Source organism: Mesoplodon densirostris, chromosome 18 (genome assembly GCF_025265405.1).
Source record: "Mesoplodon densirostris isolate mMesDen1 chromosome 18, mMesDen1 primary haplotype, whole genome shotgun sequence".
In the NCBI taxonomy this organism is placed as follows: domain Eukaryota; kingdom Metazoa; phylum Chordata; class Mammalia; order Artiodactyla; family Ziphiidae; genus Mesoplodon; species Mesoplodon densirostris.
In genome coordinates, this window is record NC_082678.1 from 51,040,108 (window position 1) to 51,058,881 (window position 18,774).

At 53.5% G+C, this 18,774-nt stretch overlaps 1 protein-coding gene across 2 annotated transcripts; it reads right to left on the reverse strand.

The window, feature by feature from the left end:
- SARM1 (sterile alpha and TIR motif containing 1) lies at window positions 1–18,729 on the reverse strand. 2 transcript variants are annotated; one of them, XM_060081299.1, is made up of 9 exons: window positions 17,982–18,729; window positions 12,935–13,550; window positions 10,057–10,269; window positions 9,659–9,750; window positions 9,311–9,546; window positions 7,049–7,151; window positions 6,783–6,972; window positions 2,041–2,162; window positions 1–1,963 (listed from the first exon to the last, which is right to left on the reverse strand). In XM_060081299.1, exons 1-9 carry the CDS (start codon window positions 18,449–18,451, stop codon window positions 1,834–1,836), a joined length of 2,172 nt encoding a protein of 723 aa, XP_059937282.1. In that variant the 5' UTR covers window positions 18,452–18,729; the 3' UTR covers window positions 1–1,833. The 2 variants fall into 2 exon arrangements, with proteins under 2 accessions (XP_059937282.1, XP_059937281.1); XM_060081298.1 differs by lacking the exons at window positions 1–1,963; window positions 2,041–2,162 and adding an exon at window positions 3,208–3,796 and having other exon boundaries at window positions 17,982–18,542.
- Between the last annotated feature and the right edge of the window lie 45 nt (window positions 18,730–18,774).

Consider the following 18,774-nt stretch of genomic DNA (forward strand, 5'->3'; position numbering starts at 1 on the left):
ATTGTTATTGTCTCTGCTCTTGAGGGCAACATCCAGTCTGCCTCAGTCACCATCGTATCCAGGGCACCGGTGGGCATTCGTGCGGCAAGGAGGAAAAGGGTCAAGTGCAGTCAGAGGACCGGCTGGAGGCAGTACCTTTGGCAGGGAGGCGAGTGGAAGGAAGGAGTCCCAGGCCTGGAGCGAGACCTTTGACTTTCTGACGATGTGGCTCAAGAGCTCCGAGGGGCCTGGCCGGCACCTGCAGGAGGCGGCTCTGGGAGCTGAGCCAGCCTTCAGGTGTGAACCCACTGCCCTCAGGAGGGGAGGGGCAGGGCAGATGCCCGTGGAGCCCATTAGCTGGAGCCTGCATTTATTGGAAGGAGGATGCTTTCTTGCTCTCCTACCCTGGTGGAGGAAGGGGCCAAGGGACACTCCTGCTCGGTTATTTCTTTACAGCCCCTGAGTCAGCCTTCTGTTGTGAAAGCCTGTCCCCCAACGGCTAGATTCTTTGGGGCAAGAGGGAAGCCAGCCGTCGGTGGAGCAACAGCCCTGCCCAGGGTGCAGCCTCCAGGATGATTCTCAGTAGAGTCCCCCCGGCAGTGGACTGAGCGCCAGGAGGCCAGGTCTGGGTCCTGGGGCTGCCACTGGTGACTTGGGAAACTGGGCACGACATTCAGTTCCTTCTCTATAAGGTGGAGATAATACCAGGTAAGGCTGCTCTGATGATTAGAGACCATGGAGTGAAGCATCAGGGAAATGGCCAACGTTTGTGAGGCATTTGTGTTTCAGTCTTGCTTCCTAAGGTATCATTCCTTGATCACCAGCTTCAGCCCAAGTGGGAGTCTGTGAGAAATGCAGGAACTCGGGCCCCACCCCAGGTGTCCTGAACGGGATTTTAACAAAATTCCCAGGTGATTCGAATGCACCCCTTGCCCTTCTTCAGTATCTTGCCTCTTCCCAGGGAGCTACAGGTTCTGCCCAGGCTACTGCCACAGGGGGGCTGCCTCGCCCCAGCTCCCCCTGAGCCAGTGCGGGGGCAGCCTTGGACGGGTGAGGGGCTGAGGAAGGGAGCTGGGCCATGCTGGGCAGAGGCCTGGCGCACAGCACCAAGGCTAGGTAGGGTGGCTAGCTGCTCTTCGAGAAGCAGCGTCCCCTGCTCAGCCTCAAGCAGGGGGCTCCCATGCACCAGTGAGCACTGGCCACGGCTGCAGACCAGCCAGAGTGAGGGCCGGCTCAGTCTCAGCCTGACCCCAGATGTGGCAAAGGAGGCTGCACATCAGGAAGGCTGGGAGTGGACCTGGGACCAGACCAGGCCAGCTAAGGGCACTGAGTGGTTACAGGGCAAGGCCACAGGATGGCAGGAAGTGGTGAGCCCAGGGGCCAGGCGCAGTCTCGGTGGAGAGCCATGGCTAGCCTCTCATCCCTAGCTGTCTCCCGGGCCCGAGCCCTTGCTTGGTGGGGAGGGTTGGCCATTGCACTGAGCCCTGCCCGAGGCTGCCTGCCTTCACTCTACTCAAGCTGGCTGCTGGTAGGGCAGGAGAGGGGTTAGCATGCAGCACACCCTCATTCTCCAGAGTCTCCAGAGCTGAGCAATGACCCTCCCACGCCCGAGACAGGACCTGGGGGCAGGGCCTAGGGGAGGTCTTAGCACCCCCAGTGCCTGGCTTCCCTTCCCTTTCCAGATACTGAGGAAGCTGGGTTTGCGGTGGACAGTGAGGGTTGGGGGAGGCAGAGAGCCGTTTCCTGAGAAGAGCCCAGGTTGTCTCAGCCCTGGGAAGCCAGTTTGAGGAGCTGTTCCATTGGGCGGATGATGGAAATGGGGGGTCACGGCAGGGCTTGGGAATTAGGGACTGGTTAAACGGGGCCCAGGGGTACAGCACCCTCCAAACTGGTGTCAGAGCCCGCAGATGAGTCCCGGGAGGAGCGGCCCTGCAGGAAGCGGATGATCTTCTCAATGGTGGCCTCCTGGTACTCGTGGGACCACCTGTGGGTGCAGAGGCTGGTGGGTCAGAGGGAGCTGCTGGCTGGGGGCCCGTGTAACCCACCCCGCCCCCTTCTCACTTGATGCCATTGAAGGTGAGCACAGCCTGCATGTCCTCGGGCAGGGCCTGGGGCTCTGGCCACTGGAATCCATCAATGACGGGCACGATGTTCTTGCCACAGTTCAAAGCAGTCACAATCTCCTAGAGAAAGAAGAGGGGAAAAAAAAAAAAAGGGAAGAGGAGGACACGCGGGCCCCATCCAGGGACCTCGGGGCCAGGCGAGCCCAAGGGGGGATGTTGGCCATGAAGTCCACGTTGACTTCTCCCTCATCCCCTGTGGTATGATAAATCTACATTTGCCCTTTGTTCCAGGTTCTCGGTACAGAGCTCCTAAAGCCCTCTCGCATGACCTGGTGGGTGGGGCTGTGCCGAACAGCTTCAGGATGGGGGCTGGTGGCCAGGAAGACTAAGCTGTGATTAGAGGGTTGGAACTTTCAGTGCCCCCCTCACCTCCAGGAAGGGGAAAGGGGCTGGAGACTGAGTTCACTCACCAATGACTTAATCACGCCTACATAATGAGACCTCCATAAAACCCCTAAGGACCGGTAGGTTGGTGAACACATCTAGGTGTGGAGAGGGTGGCCCGGAGAGGGCATGGAAGCCCTGCCCACGCTCCCACCCCCCCTTACTTTGCCCTGTGCATCTCTTCCATTTGGATGTTCCTGAGTTGTATCTTTTAAAATGAACCGGTAATAGTTAAGTAAAGTGCTTTCCTGAATTCTGCATGTCATTCTAGCAAATTATTGAGCCTGAGGGGGGTGGTCATAGGAACCCCTGCATTTGTAGCTGAGTCAGACAGCAGTGCAGGTGGCCTGGGCCTTGCGACTGGGTCTGAAGTGAGGGCAGACTTGTGAGACTGATCCCTTAAACCATGGAGTTTGACACTGGCTCCCGGTGGGTAGTTAGTGTCAGAACTGAATTGAATTGTGGGACAGCCAGTTGGTGCTGGTGAAATGGAGAACTGGTTGTTGGTATGGGAAAAAGCCCACACAAATTTGGTGTCAAGAAGTACATCACACCCCCTGCATCCAAACTGATCCATCCTGAGCCCTGCCAGCTGTAGTCCTTACTTATTTCTCAAATCCTTTCATTTTTCTCCACCTCCACCCCCACCGGTGCCCTGCTCCAACCCCGTATTACCATTAGCCCCTACCAGGTCTCTTCTCATCCATTCTTGCCTCCTCTAATTCATTCTCCATGTTGCCCCTTCACCTAGCTACTCTTTGCAAAATGCAAATCTGATCATGTCACCCCCCCTACTTAAAACTTCACGACTCTACATGGCTCTTCGAATAAAGTTCAAGGCTCTGTGCGGTTGGCCACAGCTCACTTCTCAAACTCTATCCCTGCGCTGTCCTCCCAGCCACACAGACCTTGCAGTCCCTTAGATTTGCTACCTCCCTCCCTCCACAGGGCCTTTGTACATGCTGCTTCCTCTGACTAGAACACTCTTCCCTGCCGTTTCACCTAGCTAATACCAACTCATTTTTCTGATCTGAGCTCAATCAAATTTCCTAGGGAAGTCTTCCCTCACTTCCTGACCAGGTCAGATCCCCTGTTATAGGTTCTCATAGGCTCCGCATCACATGCTACACTTACAAATTTAAATTCACTAATGAGTAATTTACTTAATATCTGTCTTCCCCACCAGACATAAAGGTGGGAACCATGTCCAGGTTTCACTCACCTTGTATCTCAGGATCTTTCACATCTTTCAGGATCTTTCAAAGCCTTGCCTGTAGTCTGCCTTTGCTAAATACTTAACAGCTGACTGGCTGAATGAATGAATGAAAGAGACAGCGTAGCATTTAGGGGTTGCGCTCTGGAATCATCAGATCTGGGTTCACATCAAGTCTCTGACACAGGCTCTGTCATTTGAGGCAAAAACAACAGGCTCTCAAAGCCTCTGTTTTCTAATTTCTAAAATAGAGTTAACGATAGTCCCTATCTTATAGGATTGCTGGGAGAAATAACCGTGCTATCCCATGGCAAGTGGTTAGACTAGCGACTAGCATGCAGTGTATGCTTAATAAATAACAAGTTTTATTACTTCCTCCTCTGTAAAGTGCGGATAGTAAAACTTACCTCACTAGGTTGTTCTGAGGATATTGCTATTAATGGGTGCTCTGGTAAGTGCTTATTGAATGTTTTTTTCCTTTCAAGGGGGTACCACAAGGATTGGACTTTTTGAGTGCAGTTCACTTGTGGTTTTCCATATTGATTACCCACTAAATGTGGCTTTGAGGAAAGCAGTTTTAAAACCAGAGGCAATTCAGCACTAAAAACAACCAAGGAGGGCTGATGGAGCCTTTGGGACTGGTCCAAGGCAAAGGCTCCCACCACCTGCCCGCTCCTCCCTCCTTGCTGTTGGCTGGGACGGTGATGGACGCCAGGCACCCTCGTGGAACAGAGCCTTCTTGGGGAAGGAATCTGCATAACTTCAACCCTGATTGGCTTCTGGGGCGCCTCTCCATTTTACAACTGAGAAGAAGGAAGCCCAGCGAAGGGGAGGGACTTGCTCCCAAGGCACATACACGCCCAGCCCAGGAGGGGGCCAGGTCTCTGACTCGAGCATTCAGATTCCAAGTCCAAGGCTATTTCAAACAAGCCCTCTGCCTCTCTGCTGAGCACTTGGATGAATTCTGGCCCTGCAGCAATTTATGTGGGAACCTTTAGACATTGGTTTCATCCAGAATTACACGGAAGCAAAGACAGCACACTGCTCACTGTACCGATTCAGAGGCTGGCCAAGACAGGCATAATGGCTCGTTGAAGATCATGAAGCCAGTTAAATATGAAAACTTGATTAGAGTTGCGTCTTCTGACCTAGTAAATCTAGTAGATATGTATGTTTCTCCCAGCCATCTCAGCTTTATCAGAATCACTCATCTATTTAATCATTGATTCAATTATTCTAAAAACTCTTCAAGAGCCTACTTTGTACCATGCATGGTTTTAGGCATCGGGGATGCAGCATGAACAAGGCAAGGTCTGAGCTCTCACGGAGCTCACAGACACTCCTCTCTTTCTCTCAGAAGGCCGCCTGCCACCTGCTCTAAGCCACGATCCTCCAGGGTGTCTCTCTGACCCAGCATCCCCTCCCCAAACCAAACCCAGTATTCAGACCCTCCTACACGGCCTCTGGGGCCTGACCCTCTTCCCCACTGTCAACCTGGGCTGCACCCTAGTGTGGAGCCTTCTCCCTAAAACCCACTGGTATGGCATCACTGCCCTCATGGGATCCCTTTTGCCAGTGCTTTCAGCACAGGTCTTCTCCCTGCCTTTAGGAACCTGGTTTCTTAGTTCTTATCCAGCCAGTGGTGTGCTGGTACATGTTTAACAACTAGCTCTCCAGAGGGGGAAAAAACAACCAAACAAATAAAATCCTGATTTGTAGTTTTTACCAATTTCTTTAGTGTAACTACTCCCACCATGGCTGATTTCAAGCTTCTGGCGTGACATCACTGAACTCGGTGTTGGGAAGAGATGCAGACAGTCACTCTGGTGTCAGCTGATTCCAATCCTATCTCACCACCTCCCCTCCCACCCCTCAGATCTGAGTCATAGGACAAACCTGGATCCTAAGAAAGAGCATGGGCTTTGGAGGTAGATAGACAGGAGTTCAAAGCCCAGTTCTGATTTCTGCCCCAGCAGTGTGGCCATGGGAAAAATTATTCTACTTCTCTGAGCCTTGGTTTCTTCATCCGTAAAACGGAGAAGGCAATACCAGTGATAATGCAGGTTTCTGGCACCCTTCTCATGCCTACCTTGCTCCTGCTGTTGCCCTGTCTGAGATGCCTTCTCTTCCACTGGCCTAAATTCTTAAGACTCTTCTCAAGTTCTGCTTCCTTCACGAAGCCTCCCCGGATTATTCCAGCCCTTGATGTTTTTTTCCTTTCTCCATATTCTTATAGCTAGTAAGAGGTTCGCCTACCCGGCTTTACGTTGACACCAATTTATGTATGATCTAGTCATTCTGGGCATATTCTTGTCTCCTTAGCTGCTTTAGGACAAGGGCCCTATGCATATGACAACTGCTTCCCTTTGCCCTGGCCTCAATTCCTGCTGACTAACGAGTAACGATTAACAACCTACAGATGTGATACAGATCCATCCATCCATTCTACAAGTTCCCAATAAGTTTTTACTATGCGTTAGGCACTCAGGATACAATGGGGAATTAAACAGTGGTAGTACTCACAATAATTATATTAATAATAGTAATTGCTGCTATCATACAGCAGTTCTTATGTGCCAGGCATTCTGCTAAGCACTTCACAGATTTTACCTCTTTTAATCTTTCTAACAATATCCTAGGGAGTTAGGTACTATAACGATCCCACTTTCCAGGTGATAAACATGAAGCTCATTAGGGTTAAGTAACTTGCCCAAAGCCAGAGCCAGGATTTAAACTCACAGCTTTCTGCTCTTAGCCATTCCACTGTGCCTGTCACTATGCTCTCCTGCCCCCCTTCCCTCACAGAGGTTATTTTTCAAAGCGTGTTCATCCCTCTCTGACCCTCACAACAATTCTACGAGGTGAATAGGACAGGTAAGTTACGCCCATTTTGTAGATGAGAAAACTGCGGCTCGGAGAGCCTAAGTAAGTTGCTAAAGTCCTATTACAGTCAGAGCCATGGCTCCTGACTTCCAGCTGGGCTATGGAGGTTGCTGGAGTATATGCAGGTGAGAAAGAATGAAACGGGGACCTTGTGCCCTGGGCCACAGGCCAATGCTGGGACCACAGAGGCCAGCACTTACCTTGTGCACCCAGTCCTTGCAGTCGTGGTCCTGCATGCACTTGTCCAGAGCCCCAGCTGACAAAACCAGCACAAAATTGCGGGCACCCATGATACTCTGGATGAGCTTGTCCTCGAACTTGCCCGCTTCCAGCTTCTCCACATCAATGAAGACACTGAAGCCGTGCAGCTGCAGGTGTACCTTCAGGAGGCTGCAAAGAGGTCCCGTGTCACTACCATGGCCTCCCCACAAGGCCCCAGGCAGCCTGCCTGTCCGCCCCTCCTCACCTGGCGAGCTGGGAGCCTGAGTTCCGGCGGTAGCTGATGAAGACGTCTGGGGTGTCGCCGCTGGGCTTGCAGCCGGTGCAGGGCAGTGGGGAGTGTAGCATTTCTGAAGCAGACAAGAGACGGCTTGGTGAGGGTGGGCCTTCCCCATCATTCACCACGAGGTACATCATCTCCTGCACACCCAGCCCTCTCAGCCCAGCCCAGGCAGGGTGGCTTGCTCCAAAAAGGGTCAGAGAGGTGGAGAGATGGGGCCTACAGGAAGGCAGGCTGCAAACTATCAGTGAGGCCCTCTCAGGAGGCAGGCATTGTGTTCTGGGGACTCCTCCAGCACTGCCCTCTCTCTAGAGCTCCAGACCTGCACAGCCAGCTGCCCACAGGTACTCCAAACCCAACCCGTCCCAAATCCTCCCCAGACCCCCCTTCTTCCTAGTCTCCCACCAAAGCCAGAAACCTGGGTATCAGCCTCAACTCCTGCCTCTCATTCATTCATTCAACAAATATTTACTAAGTGCTGTGTGCCAGGCACTATTCTTAGTGCTTGGGATACAGCAATGAACAAAACAAACCCTGCCCTCATGGAGCTGACATTCAATGCTCAGGATCAGGCACCATGCTCTGTGGATTCTACCTACTAACATCCTGGACTCCAGCCTCAGGGCCGTCCCTGTGTCCAGGCCCCCAACTCCAGCATCCTCAGTGGTCTCTCCAGATCCACACCTGCCCAGTCTAATCTGTTTGCCGCAGGCACCAGAGAGCTCTGCTTAAAATCCAAATCTGAGTGTGTCATTGCCCCCACTCCAAAACTGTGCATGGCTCCCTACTCCCTACAGGAGGTGTTTGTAAGCTGTTTTTGCTGTAGCAGCCTCTTGTTTTTAAAAAATTAAATCTTGGGGATTTATTGAGAGCTGCAATGTACAAATGATAGAAGTTAATCTGCTTTGGTTGAAGCAAAAGAATGGGGCCAAAGCCCAGTCCCTTGTCCCCTGTGGGAGCTTAGTACATACTTATTGAATGCATGCATGCATGAAAAGAACCCATCTTACAGCACTCAGACATCAGTCACAGACAACGTTTGTCTCTTTACGAGGTATAAAGGCAGAGGTTGAGATCCCAGTTCTGTCATTTAATCACTTCTAACCTTACAAAATGAATTTAAATCTCAGTTTCATCATCTGTAAAATTAACACCCACGATGGAACCGTCCTTTATCTTTGATTATGATGATGGTTACACAGGGGTATACATTCAACACTGTTCAAACTGGACACTTTTAAGTTAAATTATACCACTTTTATTCTTTAAAAAGTTTTAAAAGCTGACTTTAAAAAAACAAACATCCACTGCACAGAATGGATGTAGAGATTAATGAGATAATATCTGTTAAAAACTTAATCAGGACCTGGCCTCTAGTAATTGACAATAAATATTAGCCAAATAGTAAATTAGTAAATTAAATTAATAAATCAAGAGGGCTGCTAGAGCCCTAGGATCCACTCTGCTCTCACGACCTCCCTAAAGCACCCATACTTTGTCCGCTGTGGACTAACAGGATAAGCCCTCTGTCTTCTCGCCCACATCCCCTGTACCCAGCCCCCAGGCTGTCTCACCTCCACACTTGCATGTACGGCTCCCTCTGCCTGGGCTGCTGTTCCTGAGGCCACCACTCTTTTCCCCACCCCCAACACATCCTTCAAGACCTGGTCAGGCATCCTCTCCTCTCCAAAGCCTAGGCCTGGGCGGACAGGGTAGGTGGTGCTTCCTCTAGGCTCCCACTGGAGTCCTGGGCATGCCAGCTCCTGCAGCCATGTGCCTGTTTATACATCTGCCTTCCTCCCACCCTCCTACCACCTCAGACTGGGAACTTCTTTTTTTTCATTTATTTTTTTTTGCGGTAAGCGGGCCTCTCACTGTTGTGGCCTCTCCCGTTGCGGAGCACAGGCTCCGGACACGCAGGCTCAGCGGCCATGGCTCACGGGCCCAGCCGCTCTGCGGCATGTGGGATCTTCCCAGACCGGGGCACGAACCCGTGTCCCCTGCATCGGCAGGCGGACTCTCAACCACTGCGCCACCAGGGAAGCCCCAGACTGGGAACTTCTTGAGGGCCAAGTGCAACATATTCATCTCTGCATCCTCAGAGCCCAGTGCAGCACAGCCTATGTGCTCAATCAACCCGCAGTGAGGCTCTGAGCTCCCCCCGCCATGTGTCTCCCCTCACCCCTCCAGGGCAGGGGCAGGGGTAGGGGCCCAGGTGGGCAGGCTGACCTCTGGCGGCCGTGAGGATGCGGGCGCGGTGCACGCCCAGGCGGATGCCGCAGTCCTCCAGGAGCTGCTGCTCCGACACTCGGTGCAGCAGGGAGCGGTCCAGGCCACAGCTGACTAGGCCATACGTGTATTGACGGAAGCGCGAGTCCAGGCTTCCCAGCCAGTCAGCCAGGTTGCTGCGGTCGCATGTAGCGTAGTTGGCGAAGGTCTTGAGCTCCGTGAGCTCCCTAAAGAATCTGCACCCAAGGGAGGAGAGGATGCTGAGATCTTGACTGGGCACTGGCTAGAGGCGGAGGGGGTGTTAGACCTGCCCGGGGCGGGGGAGTATGTGGGCTGGAGGCTCCGTACCTCTTGCGGGTGATGCCTGACTTCATGCCCAGGTCGGTCTGGAGTTCCTCATCCGTGAGCCGCAGAAGCAGGTCTCCATCCACCTGCTGCTCCTGGAGGCGGGGTCAGATGTAAGGAAAGGCTCCCATCCTCAGCATTTGGACCCCACCCAGCGCAAGATCAAGAGCAGGGACCTGGAGATGGCGGTGGGGGAGGCGGATGGGACCCAGATGAGAACCGAATGACCCCGAAAAACACTGAGTACAGGCTCCCCACCCCCAAAAGTCCACCCTGGTGCCGCTGGCGTGCTGCGCCGGGATGGGGCGCGGTCGCCTGTGTGCAGGGCGCCCCTAGCGGCCACGCGGCCCTCGGGGATGCCCTTGCTCCGACTGCCGGCCGGCGACCCCGTGCGGCTCTACCCGGAAGCTCTCGCAGTACTGGGAGAAGCCGATCTGCTGCAGCCATGTCTGGACCTCGGCTTCCTTCCAGCTGGCCACGCTGGGCTGGATGGGCCGCGGCACCTCCTCGCCCAGCAGGCGCAGCGCGCGCTTCGCCAGCGCCGACGTGGTACCATTAGTGGAGTAGGAGACGAGGCGTTTCAGGCTCTGGATGGCACCTATGTCGCTGAATACCTGGGGAAGTGCGGAGAGGATGTCTTGGATCCACCAATTCACCAGCCGCCCCCAAACGTGCCTGGTCCCTCCCCTCGCCTCTTCTCACCGCTGAAAACCCCACCGTCTGCCCTTGCCCTGCCTTCATCCAGTAAATCACCAGGTCCTGTGGATTCCCCCTCCAAAAGCTCCTTCAACTTTTTTTTTTTTTTTTTTTTGCGGTACGCGGGCCTCTCACTGTTGTGGCCTCTCCCGTTGCGGAGCACAGGCTCCGGACGCACAGGCTCAGCGGCCATGGCTCACGGGCCCAGCCGCTCCGCGGCATGTGGGATCTTCCCGGACCGGGGCACGAACCTGTGTCCCCTGCATCGGCAGGCGGACTCTCAACCACTGCGCCACCAGGGAGGCCCTCCTTCAACTCTTGACCAGGTAAGTCCCTCTCATGCCTCCCCTCTACAGCTTCCATCTGCCCCGAAATCAAGTCGAGTTCTCAGTATGGCTGCCAGGCCTGGCACAGTGCAGCCCCTGCCCACCAATCCCCACTCTACTCCCCCTTCACCAAGCCACCACCCATGGAGGCTCTCCCACCTCTGGGCCTCAACCTGTGGTGTCCCCAGACGCTTAGTTCTTCTAGCCTGCTTGTGGGAATCCTACTCATCCACTGGATCCAGATTGATTGGCACCTCCAACATGCAGCCTGCTTTGATTGCCCCACAGCTTGGCCCATACCTCCAGTTAGGCCTTGTGCTACACTCTGAATGCTACTGTTGTTAATTGATAATGCAATTTCTACTGGACTGTAAGCTGAGGTCATGTCTTAGTCACCCCTGGAGTCCCATAACTGGCACACTGCAGGGTACAGAGTGAGGGCTCACTATGTCTATTTTGAACTGCGCTCACTTGGCCTTGCTGGGAAAGAGGTGCCAGAGCTGGTGGTCATGGCTGCTGCCAAGACCCACTCCTTGGAGTCCTCACTCCCTACTTCCCTTTAAATCCCTCCTCCCAAAACAGAATGGCCTGTTTTGTAAAGCCAGCCCTCCCATGGCCCAACTCTGGCGTGCAGAGAGGAGAATCAAAAGCTCCTAGAACATTGGACCTTGGAAGAGGCCTCAGAGACCCCCTAACACAACAGTCTCTTCTGGATCTATGGGGACACACGTGATGGGTGACAATCACCTGTGAGACACACTCCTCTGATGACCCCTGTCCAGCCCCAGATGACCACTGTCGTACAGATAGGGTGGTCCATGCAGTGTGCACCACTCCCTGTGCACCAGCGGTCACTAACCCCCCAAACCTCCAGAGGAATACAAAGGAGGGAGAGTGACATTATAGGATAATCTTAATTCTGTAATATTAAAAAAAACTAACACCAGAAACTTTCGATAGTTTAACTATTACTAGTCTCACATCCAGGGTAAGAACTGCAGCTGTGGTCCACTCCTTCAATTTTCCAGAGGTCAAAAGTGAGGCATATGGGGACTTCCCTGGTGGCACAGAGGGTAAGACTCCACATTCCCAATGCAGGGGGCCCGGGTTTGATCCCTGGTCAGTGAACTAGAACCCACACGCATGCCGCAAATGAGAGTTTGCATGCCACAACTAAGGAGCTCACAGCCGCAACTAAGGAGCCTGCCTGCTGCAACTAACACCCAGCACAACCAAATAAATAAATAAATAGTAAAAAAAAAAAAAAAAAGAATATCCCACATTAAAAAAAAAAAAAAAGTGAGGCACATAAAGGCCCAGAGAGGGGAAGCCAGGTACCCACCGTCACACAGCAATTTAAAGCAGAGGGCAAAGGCTGCAGATCAGGTCCTGAGATTGGGGACCCTTTGGGACTCGGGTGGGAGTTATCTAGCTGACCCATGGATGTCCTGCCTCTGTTCACTCCATCTGTTTCTGGACTCCAGACCCAAATGACAGAATGGCCCACTGGAGCACCCGAGGTTGTCATCCCTCAGGCACTTCAAACTCCATCTGTCCCATTGAACTCACTTTCTCTCCACCCTCAAACTATCTCACCCAGTTCACCTTATCTCAGTACCAGGTGCCACCGTCCACTGGGTTGCCTATGTCCAAAGCCAGGAGTATCCTCAGCTGCTCGCTCTCCTTCACCCAGCCACCCACCAAGTTCTAACTCTCTCTCTTCAGTACCTCTGGAGTCTGCTTCTCTCTGCCTCTGCTGTCATGCCCTGGTCCTCACCTCCACCATCCCAGCTGCCCCCTGCCATGGCCTTCTATCTGACCCCCCTGCCTACAGCCTCACCCTTGCCTACCCCGTCTCCATGCAGCAGTCAGGGTGATCTTTGTGGAACACAGAGATCATACAGAGAGGTATGTCCCCTACATAAAACCTTGGTCTTGCCTTCAAGGCCAGAATGATGGGTCCCTCATCTTTCTCCTTATTTCACCTCTCATGTGTCTTTCAAGTCCTAGTTTTTTTGTTTGTTTGTTTTTTGTTCTTGTTTTGTTTTGTTTTTGGCTGTGCCACCGGCATGCTGGATCTTAGTTCCCCGACCCGAGATTGATCTCGGGCCCGTGTCCCCTACAGTGGAAGCGTGGAGTCTTAACGAATGGACCGCCAGGGAAGTCCCTCAAGTCCCAGCTGAATGTCATTTCCTCTGGGGAGCCTTCCCAGTCTCTCTCTAACCCCTTCCCCACCCAACCCCACACCCGCACCCACCTTGGTCTTGCCCTGCAGACTCTTGATGGCAGCCTCGGCACAGAGATAGAAAGCCCCGATGCACTGCGCCTCCAAGCGCGACGAGTCAAGCAGCGGCACGAGGCGCTGCAGGTCGTCAGGCCCGCGGCCCTGGCTGGTGTCACTGGCGTCCACCAGGCAGCGGGCGAAGCGGCCGGGGTCCAGTGAGGCCACTAGCGGCTCCACGAGGGCCAGCGTGCCCGAGCGCTCCACCTCGCGCTCCACCTCCTTGTTGGTGGCCAGCACCGCCACGGCGAGGCAGGCGTGCAGTCGGAGCAGCTCGTCCTCGGAGAAGGCGAGCGGGAAGAGCCACTCGGCGGCGCGCTTCTCCACCATGCGCCGCTGCGCCGCCTGGCCCCCGTGCAGCGCGCAGTTGGCCAGCGCCAGCGCGCAGTGGCGGAGCAGCGGCGGGTCCGTGCGGCGGCACCAGTACAGCACCGCGTCCAGGCCGCCGGCCGCCACCAGCCGCTGGCACGTCTCCTCCGAGTGCTTGAACATGTGCTCCAAAATGCCGGCCACGCTCCGCGCCAGCTCCACCGGCTCCCGCTCCTTTGCCAGGTTCAGGATCACGCCCAGCCCGATGCGCGCCACTCGGTCCCTGCCGAAGGAAAGCGGGAGGGAGTAAGTGGAGGTGCCGTAGCCCGGGGTGCTTATCTTAACCCAGGGCCTCGTTACTTACGCTTTCTGGGCCTTGCTAGCGTCAAATAGGACATGAGTCTGGTCCTCCCTGCCTCCTCCACCTCCCTCATCTCCTGCCCTGGGACAACCAGACTTCTCTGATTATAAGGGTGCTCCATCCTGGCCACACCCATTTCTTCCCAGACACCCGTCCCTGGAGAAGCAGCATGCGTAGTGGTTAAGAATTCTAGCTCTAGAGCAGATCTCCTGGGTCCTGGTTTCTTCTCTACCATTTTCTAGCTGTGGGACCTTGGGTACCTTCCTTTATCTTTATTGATTTCCTCATCTCGTAAATAGGATAAAGTGAATACCCACCCCATAGAGTTATTACGAGAACTAATGTAAAAATGCATGTAAAGTGCTTGGCACAGTTCCTGGCACATAGGAAAGACTCAATAAATGTTCATCTCTTCAAAATTCTCTTCACTCTATGCTGTGTGACTGGGGTGTATTTATTCATTCATTCAAAACACCATTTATTGAGGACTTACTGTGTGCCAGGCGCTGCAATAGGGGCTGAAGTTAAACAGTGCCTAAGAGAGACTGGAGCTAATAACAGCTAATACGGAGCCAAACAATAAGCAAGTAAACAGCGAATGAACAGGGTAAGAGTTATCTGACCAAAATGATAGCAAAACCAGGTGCTGTGATGGAGAGTGCCTGGGTGGAGGGATAAGTCTGAGGAAGTGACATCTGCGAGTTAAATGTCCAGAGACCCCTGCTTGGAAGTATCTGGAAGAAGAGCATAATAGGCAGAGAGAACAGCAAGGACAAAAGCCCCGAGGGCTGATGAGCTTGGCACGTTCCAGGAAGAGAAAGAAAGCCAGAGATGTCTGCAATGTCTAAAACAAACAAGGAAAAATATAAAATCAAAGAGGGATTCATGTATAGACTATATAAATACATATTCAAATCAACAAGCAAAAGGCAGTAAATCCAACAGGAAAGGGGCAAAGGACACAAATGGGCAATTTACAAAAGGAAATTCAAAATGTTAACAAGCAAATAGAGATACTCTAATTCATTAGTAATCAGAGAAATAAAAATTAAACCAGCTATCACTTTACACCCATTAAACGGGCAAAAAGCAGAAGCTGCTTCAAGTGGTTGAGGTGGAAGTTTCAAGGGAAGAGTGAGGAAAGAGCTCCTGGGGGCCTCTTGAGTCATCTCAAAGCATCTGGACTTCATCTTGGTGGCAAATGGGGAGTCACTGAAGGGCTTCAGGAAGGGGAGTGACCTGGTCACACATGGGTTTTAGGAAACTCGCTCTGGCTGCTGTGGGGAGGACAGGTCAAAGGAAGAGAGCTTGGAGGCCAAGAGAGCAGACAGGAGAGCTGCCACACTCCAGGCAGAGGTGAAAGTGTCCTGTCGTCCTGACCTCCACCAATGATGTCCCTCAAAGACTTATAGGCCCAGCCAGCTATGGAGTCCTTGCCCAGTGAGCACCACAGTGACCACAGTGCTTATGACTTTGTGTCCACTGCAGGGCCCAGCTGAGCCCAGAACATGGCCTGAGGCCAGGGCAGCTTTGCTGAGCTGATCACTGGACTTCTCTGCAGCCCAAAGGAACAGATGGGTTCTAATCATCCACTCGGGCAGAAGGCACTGCAGTTGTTCCTTTAACCAAGGAGAAAGCCAAAGCTCAGAGAGGTTACATGGCATGCCCAGGTTACACAGCTGGTGAGAGGCATAGCTGGGATTTGAACTCACATCTGTCTGTCTCCAGGGCTCAAGATCCTTCGTCTGCACTTTGTGCTTCCAGAACAATCTGACTATATATACTCCAAGAATATCAGAACCAGGAAGTGCTTAAGAAGTCATCTAATCCAACAACACCCGCCCTGAGGCTCAATGAAGGGAAGGGCATGTTCAGGAACATCAATTCCGAAAGAGGACTTTATTCACATTTCTTTTTTTTTTGGCCGCAAGGCTTGCAGGATCTCAGTTCCCCGACCAGGGATCAAACCCAGGCCATGGCGGTGAAAGCCCGGAATCCTAACCACTAGGCCACCAGGGAACTGTGCAATTGTGCATTTCTTGAACCCCAGCCCTCACCTTTCCCTATGCACTTGGCACCTTTATAGAGTTGAACTCTGTGCTAGTTGTGAGATTTATTCACTCAATTCCCAATTCTTCTACAATCTGAGAGGCTGTGGGTCTGGGTTCAAATCACAGCTCCGAAAGAGGGGTAAATTGTCCCTATATACACATATATAAGCCTGTATATATAATATACACATATATGCAAGTGCTTGTATATGCAGAGACTCTCTCTGGAAAGACGTACAAGAAACTTGTTTCACCGGTTTGCCTCCAGTGAAGAACAGAAAGAAGAACGTTTAAGTGTGTATCTTTTTTGTACCTTGCACTTGAATTTATGTGCAATAGTTTTTGTTTTTTTTTTTTCCTTTTCCTTTCTTTCTTTTAAAAACCTGTCGCCTCCACTTATTCACTGTGTATTCTTGGGAAAGCCATTTAACCTCATTATGGTCTCCTGAAGGGGGCAGGCTGTGACTTTAGAGGGCTAGCAGTAAGAGTGTGGTGGGGCCAGGCTCAGAGGGCCCTACCCTGTTGGCCTTCTCCTGGTATTTGAGGGTCAGTGAAGCTGTGACCTAGGCTCCCGGGCAGTGAGTGTGGCAGCACCCAGGGAAGAAGAGAGCTGCAGGAAAGGGAATGGCAAAAGGAGTGGGTGCACTGATGGAAGAACCTTCTTTATGAGGAACTTGGTCGGTGGAGGAAGGAAAAAATTTCATAGACACAAATTCTCAGTGTGTCACCACCCTCTTCCCTTCTTGCCCTCCCAGCCTCCTCTCGGAGCAGTGCAGAGGTGTGGGGAGATTATGCCTTTCTCCGGGAGGATTTTGATCGGCACCTGGCTTGCTGGGTTCTGTCCTTGGTCCTGAAGTGATGCCAACACCAGCACGTTGTTCCTTGGGACCAGAGACACCGGTTAGTGTGCCTCCTTTCTCAGTAATTCTGAACCAGGTGAGGATTGTTGTTTTCAACCTTGAAAAATATCAGTTCTAGTTGCATCTTGCAGCCTTCCTCTTCTTAGGGTGTTGGCTGCACCCATTCTCCAGGAGTTCTAATTATAGCTGCCCTATCCCACATACCAGGCCTACAGGACATGCCCTTCAGTGCTAGCCCACCACATCCAGTGAGCACCCACTCCATTTGCTAGCCCTCCACATTCACAGCCCATCCCCAACAGGACACCTGTTGTTAGATAGAAGATTAATGACTTACTGAACAAGCAGAATCCTAACTTGGCCTCCCAACTTAAATTGCTTCATTCATGCACTTTTGAAAGTTGTATCATTTCCACCATCCACAAGGTTATCTTTACTTTTTGAAAAGGGCAAGGAAAACGCCCCTAATCCATGCCCATCACACCTCTGAGAGCTTCATAAATGGAAAGTGACCCTTCCAAAACCCTTCTAAACCTGAAGGGCCCGAGAATTCAGCATGAGACTGGAGTGTGACAGCCTGGTCTCCTCCAGCATCAGAGGGGCAAGGAAGTGGGTCAGTGGTCCTCATATTCCAGGGGAGATCCCAAGAGGCAGGGAAGCATAGCAACAAGGCTTCAGTTGGACCCCACCTACTGTATCTTGGCACGTGTGGGGAAGATGTAGAGAACACATACTCTGGCCCCTGCCTAGCTCCACACCTCAGTTTCCTCTTCCCCCACCATCCAGCCCAACTGAAAACACCCATCCTGTTTCCCATGAGCAGGCACAGCATGAGATCATGTCTGTCCTGTTACCTGAAGCAAAATGAAAACGGAGGAAGCAGGAAGTGGACTGCTGGGGGTGGCATGAAGGCAGCAGATAACCTTAGGTCAGCACTCATTTCAGCCTGGGGGAAGAGGAAAGGGGTCCCCCCTCCTATTTTCTGAGCAATGTGTTCTCTTTCTCTTTTAGTGGGAGCGAGACGGTATGGCAGAGCGAAGGTAGCACAGAAGGATACCCAGGCCCATCGGGAGGAGGGCTGTGGGTTTATAGGGCTTTGGCAATGGGATCCCAGCTCCATCCTCAGAACCAGGGACAGATTCCTGTCCTACTACTCCATTCCTCCCCTCTCTGTCTCATTTCTCACCCCACCAGCTCTGGGAGTGAATCCTGGCCGCACCATTAGTTCACTGTGTGACTCTGGGCAAGTCACTAAACTTTCCCAGGGCTCAGTTTCCTCATCTGTAAAATGGACACGCTGGTCCCGAACAGGGATATAATGCAGGGGTTTGTGAGGTGAGGCAGGAAAGGCACAGTGCGAGGCATACGGGAGACCGAGGCACTCGACCGCCCTTGCGACCCTACACCACGCGGCGCTCTCCGCCCCAGCCCGGCCCCCTCACCGGTTCTCTGCCACCAGGATCTGCTCCAGCAGGCGGGCAGCCTGCACGCGCGTCTCCAGCTCCGGCGCCTGGAGCAGGCGCAGCAGCAGGTCCAGACCACCGTCCAGGCGGATGGCGTCGCACAGACCCTGGGCTACCTCGCGGCCCATGGCTGGTAGCAGCCAGGCCTCCTCCACCAGCTGGAAGACCTCGGCTAGGCTGGCTCCCACGGCCCGCACGCCGCCTGCCTGCTTCAGAGCCGACAGCGCCTGCTGCAGCTCGGGCAGCGCGCGCTCCAGGGCGCCCTGCACCTCGGTGCTCGCCCCTGGCGACACCTCGCGGGGCCCGCGGCCGCCCGCCGCCCACCACGGCCCAGCGCAGCCTCTCCCGTCCGGCCCCGGCACCGCTAGCCGCTCGGCGCCCGGCCGTGGGCCCGACATGGCGAAGAAGCGGCACAGCTTGTAGGCGGAGAGGAGCAGCGTCAGGACCATGGGCACGGGGTTTCAGGGGACATCCCTGGAGAGGCGGGGCCGGGCGGAGCGACCCAGACTTTGGGAAAAGGAGGAACCGAGAGGGGACCACGGGGAAGAAGATGCAAGAGGGAGGGTGGAGAGAAGGGTAACAGGCAAGGGCACCGACCAGAAGTTTTGGGGAAGGGTGAGGGCAGGATATAGGACGAAGAGGTTGGGGAAGGGGATGCAGGCCCAGATGCAGGGGACAGGCGGGAGGAGAGAGCGGGAAGGCGAGGAATGGATCCCGGGGCCGGAGGGTCTAGAAAGCAGCAACCAGAACGAAGAGCGGTTCCAGTTCCGGC